General features: G+C 44.2%; 1 protein-coding gene across 2 annotated transcripts; it reads right to left on the bottom strand.

Moving 5' to 3' along the window:
- Nucleotides 1-61: 61 nt before the first annotated feature.
- Nucleotides 62-6,569, bottom strand: aste1b (asteroid homolog 1b). Of its 2 annotated transcripts, none has more exons than XM_024136100.2 (8): nucleotides 6,502-6,569; nucleotides 5,803-6,065; nucleotides 3,129-3,262; nucleotides 2,878-3,010; nucleotides 1,720-2,777; nucleotides 1,283-1,508; nucleotides 931-1,096; nucleotides 62-857 (listed from the first exon to the last, which is right to left on the bottom strand). In XM_024136100.2, exons 2-8 carry the CDS (start codon nucleotides 6,038-6,040, stop codon nucleotides 572-574), a joined length of 2,241 nt encoding a protein of 746 aa, XP_023991868.1. In that variant the 5' UTR covers nucleotides 6,041-6,065; nucleotides 6,502-6,569; the 3' UTR covers nucleotides 62-571. The 2 variants fall into 2 exon arrangements, with proteins under 2 accessions (XP_023991868.1, XP_023991869.1); XM_024136101.1 differs by having other exon boundaries at nucleotides 5,803-6,060; nucleotides 6,502-6,553.
- Nucleotides 6,570-10,950: the final 4,381 nt, after the last annotated feature.

The following is a 10,950-nucleotide window of genomic DNA, read 5'->3' as shown; positions in this document are numbered from 1 at the left end:
GCATTTTTACTACTGTATGTATGTGATGACTGTTACATGAAATTGAAAATAAACAGAAAGCTGGAACTGAACATGTTTTTATTTGGTTACTAATAGTTAAGTAACTCTTACTATGGTCTGGTTGGGTTTCTATGTGGACATTGAGACTAATGATAAGAACAATATGCACATCATTGAGTTTACACATTTGATTAAAAACAGTTCAAAGGCTCAATGTTTTGTGTAGACTCATGCTGACAAGGTGACATCAGCTGCTTGTTAAGATGGCATTAGCTGCCGTAAAGGCCTCATGAAGGCCATACGTATACATACTTTATATGTCGTAATTAAAAGGAAGCGTTTCATCAGAAATGTTAATCATTTAGAATCGTCATTGAAACGCAGCATTCCCTGAGTGGGTTTAAATCATATGGATTAATGCTTCCTAAAATAGTGTACCTATACCACAGGCCATCTCTTTCTTTTCATCCCACTCCTCTCTTTCTAAGCTGTAAAAAGAGGAACAACGTTTATTCATGAGCACCACGTTGACTAGAAAGAACCTACAGTAGTCTCCTCACTCCTATCCCTCTCACTCTTCATCCTCTTCCTCAGTCATCAGCAGAGCAAACCTGTTGTTTATCTCCTGGGAGGAAGGGGCTCCTCCCCTTCTCCCTCCTTTCTCTCCTCCTCCTCTCCCCCTCTTCCTCCTCCCTGATGATGATGAGGGTAGTGTATTTGGCATGCAGTCCTCCAGAGCAGCCAGTAGGGAGTGGTAGATATGCCCAGAGAGAGGAGCTGCAGCCAGAACAGACTCAGGAGAACAACCCCCTCTCAGACGGCCAACCAAACCATGGACCAGACTACCACTGAATAACCTGGGGGACAGAGGGACAGTATGGTTCAAACGGGTAGGGGCAGTTTGTGTGTGTGTGTGCTTGCGTTACCTACCATGCTGTGTCTGGTTCAGGCAGGGGCAGACACAGTAGCTGGTTCAGACTGAGCACACTCCACAGGCAGGCCTGCCATTGGCTGAGGGAATGAGCCACGCCCACATCGAAACCCCGCCTGTCTCCTGGCCGCAGGCGAAGCTTCATCCACAGGTTCCGTTCTGCGGCTGAGTTAGAGCGAGAACTGGTTTAGTGTGTATTTTGGTGTACGAAAGACAAGACTGTACAACCAAATATTTGGGCACTTTGCAATGTGATGTTTTTTGTGGATCTAACTAAAGTGTTTGTGTGTGTGTTTTTGCACACGTTTATGCGCGTGCCTGTGTGTTTGCATGTGTGCACACTGCCCCTACCTGTGTTCTGGCTCTGTCCAGGATGAGTGTTCCGGGCCATCTCTCCATGGACCATGCCCAGCAGCAGAGCCTGTACCTGGGGTAGAGAGGGAAAAGGTCTGGCCTCTCTCCTCCAGAACCCAGTCACTCCAAGGGCCAGCCTAAGGTGAGGAGGTAGGGGGGACAGAGAGGACTCCTTCACCCCCAGAACATCATACAGTACTCCCAGCCGCACTGACACAGGAGCCTATAGAGAGATGGAGCGAGAGAGAGGGAGGGAGAGAGGGAGGGGTGGGGGGTTAGTAAAATCAAAAGGAAGATGACACTATGGACAAAAAAGCAACAATCTTGGGGGGAAAAGTAGACTGAGTGTGTTGTTATGGTTACCAGGCATAGTGTGTTGATATTGTTACCTGCCAGTGTGTTGCTATGATTACCTGCCAGAGAGTTATGGTTACCTGGCAGAGTGTCTCAAGTTGTAGCCTGGTTCCAGGGGTCCGTGGCTCCACCTGGCACTTCCTCAGGTTCAGATTGTGTCTGTCGTACTCCTCCACAAACACACTCATACCTCTGTCACTCTCCACAGCGCTAGGGAAGTTGTTCTCACCCTGACCACTGCCTGAGGAAGGCTCTGCACCCCCCTGACCCATACCCTGTTTCTGACCTCTGCCCCTTCCCCTCCTCCCCCACTGCCTTCCTCCCCTCCCCCTTTCTCCCTGTTCCTCTACCTGGGTCTCCTGTCCACCTTGTCTCTGGACCCTGTGACCCTCTCCCCACCCCGTCTCTCCCCTCTCGCCCTGCTCCTGATTGGCCAGTAGGATCCCGTAGAGGGCCTGTCGTATGGCCGTGGCACTGCAGTGGCTGCTGGGTAGTCGGCTGTTTTCCACCTGAGGGATGAGCAGCACCCTCCTGAGCTCCAGGACATCCAGCACCAGGGGGGCCATCGCCCCGCTCCCTGCGGCCCAGCACAGCCACTCTGGCAGCGGGCAGGGAGTAGCAGCCCACAGCCCCTCTGGCGACCTGGATGAGCCTCCAGAGAACCAGGTAGAGAGACGGCTCTGAGGAGTCAGATGGTACTCTTGCATGCCTGACCAGAGCACAGAACACAGGCCGGACTTCTCTCCTCCTCTCCCCCTTCCTCCTCTCCCTCTCTCTCCTCCTCCTCTTTCTACTCCTCCTGTCAGTCTCCCCACCTCCTGCAGAGCCTCCTCAGGTCCAGGGAAGGAGGAGAGCCAGAGAAGGAGGCCCTCTATATGGGATTGGCTCCCTCCGCCCCTGCCTCCCCTCTTCCCTCCTGTGGTCAGCTGAGGGAGGAGTGTGTGTATGTGTTTGTAGGTTTGTTCTGTAGTGTAGTCATTCCCTGCCAGGACAGCACACAGCGGCAGAAGTTCCCGGTTCATTCCCCTGAAGTGCTGGCACATCCCACTGACCGTGTAGCGTCTGGCTGGGATGTAGTGATTTGGAGGGGAACCGCTAACACTGGCCCATTGGAAGAACCGGAATGGAATATAACCACCTGGAAATAGAGGCGGGAGAAAGGGATGAGAGAGAGGAGGGGGGAGGGGTAAGATAAAAACTGGAAGGAGACCTTCACTTCCTGGTCTGGCTCCACCCACCTGGCAAGTCAAAGATGTAAAAGTCACTGTCATTGGTCAGAACTGGACAGCCCCACTGATTGGCCAGGCAGGCAATCTCCCAGTCTGCCTCGGCGGGGCACTGGACCAACGGGACACCTCGCTGGGAGAGGACCTGAGGGAGGGACAGAAAAAAATGAATGTGATGCGAAAAAGGAGAAGAGTGGTGTGTATGAGTTCGCCTGTATGTTGTACGTGTGTATGTCTCTGGGTCCGTCTGTGTGTGTCTGTACCTGGATGAAGACGTGTCTTGTGAGGAGGGGGAGGACGGAGCCGTGTCGGCCCCGGGACAGAGACTCAGCCTCTTGGATCTTACTCTGCAGCCGCTGCCTCAGGGTGGACAGCTTCTTATCACTGGGGTCCATGCCTGACACACACACACCAGGGTTTCCGTTAGGAAAATGTGGCACTGGACAACGTGACCGGGAAGATTCAAATTTTCGGGCCATTTGAGAAATCTATCGGACCCATGTGCATAAGGGGCGTCCACCCACGGTGCTCAGAATGACAGAAATCCCATTTAGATTATGGTAATGCAGTTTAACAGAACATGCAACTCACATAATGAAGCAGACAATAAAACGTCATTTTCAAACATTTGCCAATATACAATTCCCAGGAAAACACCATTCTAAACAGCGCACCTGGTAAAACACCATTCTAAACAGCACACCTGGTAAAACACTATTCTAAACAGCACACCTGGGAAAACACCATTCTAAACAGCACACCTGATAGCGGTTATAAAGAGGGGGAATTTAAAGATGCAACAACTAGAATGGGTTGCTAATATGACTAGGATTGTGTGGATAGGAAGTTCATATGAAAACCAATAGAACAGGAGTGAAATTGCATAGCGGTGGATTGAATAGGGAAGTAAATGGAAATACATGTGCCAAAATTATAGAATTGCTCCTGTCTGTATAGAAATAAATAAAATAATTCAAAATACTTCACCAGAAAGTATTATTTAGCCACAGAGGAAACAAGGGTTATTAGCTTATTTAAAAAAAATAGCTGTGGATTGTTTCAAATCATAAGCTGGTAAACCTATGCCTATTTGCGAAGTCCGCATTTTGGGCAGCACGCGTGGGAATAGGCCAAGCTGGTTATTGAGTTATGGGTGTCAGTGAAAAACAAATAAAATATGTGTAGAGATAATGTGTCTTGAGTTTAATTTAAAATGTTGAGACATGAAGAAGGGAAGGGATGTGTGGCGAAGATACTGTATAGGCGAGTCTCTCTCTTGCGCATTCATTGTTTCATTGTGTGAATTGTTTGCCCTTTGATTATATATTGTTTTTATCAATTCCCCATTATATATGTCACCAGTAGTTAATTCCCGTCATTTGGTTACATCAATTTCTGTTAATGCATGTATGAATTACAGTTTTCACCGTTCTCATGCGCGGAGTGGAAACGTTGTTTGCAGAGTTCACAACCTGCTACACTTGCGAGAAACAAGTTTGGGTTTATTTCATAACCATCATTTACAAGATTTATAAATGTTTTCATTGTCTTGTTTGGAGTGCTCCATGTGAGCAATGAGCATGTGTCTAGTTTCTCTGTTCTGATAATGTTGGGGGACCTCGCACGCATAGACGTACCTGGCCTGCTGCGCGGAAATGTAGGAAAGTGTTGTTGCTTTTTACATCCATTGCGAATTATAATATATTACAACTTTACTTCCTCACAGTAAACTGTTTCAAAAATCTTTACAACAATCTCCCGCTCGATAATCATCAGTTATAGGCTACTGCTGCATTGGCCTATAGGCTATGAGTTCCATACGCTCATTTCCTTAGCCGCCAATGGATCACGGTGTATCAATGTGTCCGTATGGCAGAAGCTGGTGATCTCGCATTAGTTGACTTAACTTTTAGAATTTTAATTAAATGTTTATGATTAACCATTTGATAATGGTTTTGAGAAATTAAAACTTTATTATTGAAATGAAACGGTTCCACGAAAATGTGACTATGAAAATCATAACTGGCACGCAGAACGGTAGAAATGGTAGGATAAATTGTCATCTTCCCCAAACTTGAAACTCACGCGCCTTTATAAAATAATTGCCTCCACGTTTCCATGGTCAGATTTAGCCTATAGGCTACTTTGAAGCAATGTAAGACATGCCTCATAATATGAAATAAAACATTCAGGTTTCAAACAATTAAGTATGTTTTCAAATGCATACTGCCTCCAGCTCACATTGTAAAGTGGTTGGTGACCCACTGATAGCCTGTTGCCTGCACTTGAATGGTGAATGGGTGGCGCACTTCAATTACCAGTTGAGAAATAAAAAATCTATTTTTAATTTAGAACCAAAACTGTTTTTAACACGAGATTACATTTAGAATTGTTGCGCAATGAATGGGCTTATAAAAGCACGTTTTACTCCAGCACCAACCAGCTGAGAATCTGCAGGAGAAATCCCGATCAAAATAGGCTCTAAATGGTGTGCGCATATGATAGTTCAGCATGGGCTGGATAGTTGTGTTGGATAAATAAGATATCAGATGACAAACGAAAATACACAAAGGCCAATTTAATTCCACTAAATTATGCAAAGTAACCTATAGACCGATAAGCATGACAGTCAAATGTATTTACATGAATTAATAAAAAAGCGTTATTTTGCAATGGGATTTGTTTTTCTCCCAGTCATTTTGGCCGGCAACAGTTTCATTTATCGCCTTTGAATTTTTTGGGGGTGCGGCCAAAAGCCGGCTAACATAAACCCTGACACACACATCATCATCATCATCATCATTGACGGTCACTGGAGTCGATCATGATTTATTTTATTTATGGGGCTTCAGAAGATACTGACGAGGCCGATTCGTGAGCCACAGATCCTGTTGCACACACACACAAACAAACAAACAAACACCTCCTCCTCCTTACCGCCATCCAGCACCACATAAGGCTGTATGTTGCAGGCCTCCAGTGCAGAGATGAAGGTAGACAGTAGGGCAGCGAAGGCATCGTAGTCCCCTCCGTGTGCCTGATCCAGTCCATGGTTTAGATAGAGCCTGAAGAACAGACTACAGCCATCTATCACAAGTCTGCTGTCTCTGAACCTGACGTCCTGGAACAAGCCCCTGTTACCCTCCACATAGCTGGTCAGACCATGGACACCCATCACATCACATCATATATAGACTGCTCTGGAGGTAGAGTGAGGGAGAAAGAAAGAGAGGGAAGGAGTGTTGCGAAAGATAGGGGGTGTGGAGAGAGAGATAACGGTTCTTACAACCAATTTTACACGCAAGTATACAGAGTTACATGAAAAGGATTAAAGTATAAACTGTGTACTCTTGTCTACACTACACATTATTGGTATTCTGGAGAATGTGTTCATCCTGATCTTGTTTAGGGGCTGACTGTGGTCAGGGAAAAACATTTCCTGGAAAACATTAACGTGACGAGGCGCAGACCTTGCTGTGCAGTGTGCATAGCCTATTGTGTTAACGTGAAATATAAAACGACACAGATATATATGAACTACATTAGATATAATCCAGACGTTGCTGTGCATATTGTATTGACGTGAAATATAAAATGAGACACATAAATATGCACGTTAATTGTCATAAAACTCACCAGTTTCACTTCAAAAGAACCTCCCCTATCGACATGCCAAGTTTACTTCCTGCTACGTCAAAACACGCGCGAAAGGAACCTTGGGAGATTGAGTTTCAAAATGTATTTTTGTTTAACTAAGCCATTTAAGAACAAGTTCTTATTTGCAATGACAGCCTACCCCCAGCCAAACCCTAACAACGCTGGGCCAAGTGTGCACTGCCCTATGGGACTCCCAATCATAGACAGTTTTGATACAGCTTGGAATTAAACCAGGGTCTGTAGTGACACCTCCAGCACTGAGATGCAGTGCCTTAGACCGCTACTCCACTCGGGAGCCCCTAAATCCACTTGCTAAATTCATTGTATAAAAAACAATAAAAATATCATTTTATTACTCTCACTGAATATTTTATGTAAAAGAGTTGTCTCCTTGAAATGCATCAGTTCACTGTTCAGCTGGCCTTAGGGTGACCACATTTAAAATACCCAAATGTGGAACAACAGGATGATTTTGCGAGTCATTCGCAAGACAGTGTAGTCTACATTAATATTTTTTGTGTTGAGCACAGTCATTGCTGTTGAGAGAGAGCTGCAGCAGACAGAAGGCAGCTGAGTTTACTTTAGCCAACACAGAAAGGGAGAGAAACTGAGAAATAGTCCTAATCATTCAAATAGTTTCGGGAGAGAGGATTGAAAGATGTGCTTTCTTTCTAGGTAGGCTATATAGCTAGCTCATCCGTCTCAAGATCAAATTGGCTATGTCTGGGATGGTTCAAACAGGACCATAGATACACCATTTCAGTGGAGGCTGCTGGGGAGAGGACGGCTCATAATAATGACTGGAACAGATTGAATGGAATGACATCAAACACATGGAAACCATGTGTTTTATGTATTTGATACCATTCCACCGATTCCGCTCCAGACATTACCATGAGCCTGTCCTCCCCAATTAAGGTGCCACCAAGCCCCTGTGCAACGTTCATACAACAAGGTATACTTTACATCAACAAATGTTAAAAAGCAATGAGGCTGATGCAACAGATCAGAACGCTTAAAATGTTGAAAACGATTATTTCTTCACATTATAAGCGCAGCAATGCACACATGGCAGTAGGCTATGCTCGAATGTTCCTAAATACAATTAGCGGGAACACACCATTCTAAAAAGCGCACCACATATGAGAGTGGTTTCATGTAACAGAGGTTAAAATGTCCCTTAGAAATTTAGAGAGGGTAAATCTACAGATGCAATAAACAACACCAGGATGGTGAATGTTGACTGTCTCCACTCAGATTGCAAGGTGGGTGACATGTGAGGTGCGCAGCTGCAACAAGGTATCAGAGCATTTCGTATTATTCTTTCCGTAAATCAGAGTACTTTTCGTATGGTATGTATTACTTTGTGGATATTCAGCACCCATTTCGTATGATGTGTTATGAATTCTAGCTAGGTGGCTAGGTGGTTAATGTTAGCTAGCTGGCTAAAGGAAAGGGGGATACCTAGTCAGTTGTACAACTGAATGCCTTCAACTGAAATGTATCTTCCGCATTTAACCCAATCCCTCTGAATCAGAGAGGTGTGGGGGGGGGGGGGGGGGGCTGCCTTAATCAACAGTCACGTCTTCGACGCCCAGGGGAACTAACGTTAGCTACACTAAGGGTTGGGGTTAAGGTTAGGGTTAAGTTTTGGAGTTAGGTTAAAGGGTTAAGGTTAGGGTTAGGGGAAGGGTTACCTAAAAGGGTTAAGGTTAGGGGAAGGGTTAGCTAAAAGGGTTAAGGTTAGGGGAGGGTTAGCTAACATGCTAAGTAGTTGCAAAGTAGGTAAAAAGTAGTAAGTAGTTGAAAAGTTGCTAATATGCTAAAGTTGTCCTTGATGTGATTCAAACTAACAACCTTTAGGTTGCTAGGTGTTTGTGTTATTCGCCCACCCATCCACCCTGACCTTAGTTTTTGCCTTAAGTAACCATCTGTCTTATGTAACCATAACAAACATAACAATATCACACTAATTTGAGTGTCACTGATTTACTTTTACTATGTTACGTCTAGTATATGAGACCAGGCTACAAATATACATAGCTTATATAGCCTAAAAGCCCATTTATGCTTGATCCAAAAATCTCTTTGCCATGCACCTCCCAAATTGTGTAACAATGCTGAGGGCTCTGTATAGCTCAACATTGACATGATTGGTTGACTGTAGGTGAGGGTGGGAGGTCTTGTATAAACACAAAATCACTTCCTTGAGAACAACTCTGCACTGCTCTGTGAAGTGCAAGAGGTATGAATGCCCTCACTTCTGCAGAGGCCATATCACCGTAAATGCTGCATGGCCAATGCAGACATCTGTGCCTTTTCCAGCCAATTCATGCTTGAATCTAAAATGTGGTTGGAGGCGTCACATGGATGGTGTGACGCAATTGCGGAACCTCCAGAGGCACTCAGAGTCCAAATTGATACTGCATCGCAATGCACCTCTCAAATGTTTTAACAATGTGGAGGGCTCTGTATAGCTCTGCATTGATATGATTGGTTGATGGTAGGTGAGGGCGGGAGGTCCTGTATAAACAAAAACTCACTTCCTTGACAACTTCCTTCACAACAGTTCTGCACTGCTCTGTGAAGTGCAAGAGGTATGAATGCCCTGACTTCTGCAAAGGCCATATCACCGTAAATGCTGCACAGCCAAGGCAGATGTCAGATTAGCAAGCAGCGCCTTTAACCCAGGCTACAATTTTACATGTAGGCAAATTATTATGTAGGCTACATTTAGGCAAAATAGATTTAAATATACGATTTAAATGTTGGCCTTTTAGAGGCAATTTTTTTACATGTGAATTTCTGGCTCAGACAGACCCATTTATCTATTTCAGTTGTAGGCTACTCTTATTAGTCTTTTAAATCAATGTGAATGACCTAGGTCCAAGAATAGACCCATGTTGCCATATGAAAACAGTAAAAATGTATATATATATATTTGAATTTGGGATGGTTCATCTTCAGTTTGGGACAATTTCCATTACACTTCTGGATGATTCTGGGATGGTGATGAAAAAAGTTAGTATTGAGCCCTGTATGTAGCAGGTTAGCTGGCATTGGCCAGAAAGTTGAAGTCAGACTAGAGAGCTTCGCTTGACTTGGGCCGGAGCTGTCCAGGGCGCAATTCTGGCACCTCCAATTTTTGGGGAATTGCATACTGCCTCCGTTGTAAAACAAAGTGAACTATCGCCGGCCTGGATTCACACACACCAGCAAAAAAAGTTTGATCAAAATGCAGTGAAGGCGGATCTGCATTGAATAGCAATGGAGAATGCATTCATATCCGCTTTGTTCAATCTTATTTGACACTAGTCTGTGAAACAGGTGTATGCGTGGAGTTTGATAATGCGCAGGATGGTTCTTATGGTCATGAAAATTCTGGAAAAATCATGGAATTGTATTGTTGTGTTTTCCTTTTTAATTATATTATCTACTTATCAGCCATGATCAAAATTAGGCCTACCCTTCAGGGCGTCTGTGTGTGTGTGTGTGTTGTGCAACATCTGCGTGTGTACCACTGCGAGTGGGCAGTTGACGGAGGAGAGAGATTTCATCAGCAGGTAGCCTATAAAATAATGATAGACTAACTAAATAGCTAATTCAAAACATAATAAGCCATGCTACAACTATCTCGCTAGTTAACGTTTTAGCTATAGGACTAAGCATTATTGTAATTGGCTCGTTGTCGCCTTTCCACTGGCACTGTTGAGAAATACATCGGACACGTTATTTGAAAGCTGGGATTCCCCTCTATTAAAAACAGTAGGCTATGTAATTCAGACACAAATTACATTAAAAAATTGCCCAATTGACAAATAGATTCCATGGTGTGCATATATATCTCCCCTAAAACATTAATATTTTTGCCTTATAAGGTTATAGATAAACATGTCTTAGTTAGCTACCTTACTTTGAATTAATTACTTTGAATGTACCTTTATTTAACCTTTATTTAACTGAAGTAGCCTACCTTATCCATTTTATCCCTGATTCATTGAATGAGGGAATAATTATATAAAGACATGAAAGTATTTGGTTGTAATGTTGATATTTTATATTAAGGGTGACCAACCATCCTCCAGGAGAGCTACTGTATGTGCAGGCTTTTGTTCAGCCCTGCTCTAACACACCACATTGTAGCCCAAACATCAGCTGCTCAACATGACCTAGATAGGCAGACGTGGGTGTGTTTCAGGGCTGAATCAAAAGCCTGCACCCAGTAGCTCTCCAGATGGAGGGTTGATCATATGTATTTTATGCAGTAGCCTAACAGTGCAGTTATTTTACTTTGTGGGGGGTTAAGTGTCTTGGCAGGAGATAGTAGGATTACATAGGATCAGAGACCAGCAGCCTTCTAGTGTCAATTCCACATTCATGCTGACTTTTTCATATAGGCCACATAGACATGGAAATGTGGTTAAAGTC

Source organism: Salvelinus sp. IW2-2015, unplaced genomic scaffold (genome assembly GCF_002910315.2).
Source record: "Salvelinus sp. IW2-2015 unplaced genomic scaffold, ASM291031v2 Un_scaffold778, whole genome shotgun sequence".
Lineage (NCBI taxonomy): Eukaryota > Metazoa > Chordata > Actinopteri > Salmoniformes > Salmonidae > Salvelinus > Salvelinus sp. IW2-2015.
Note: the sequence above shows the minus strand (reverse complement) of the source record. Positions and strands in the feature narration are given on the sequence as shown.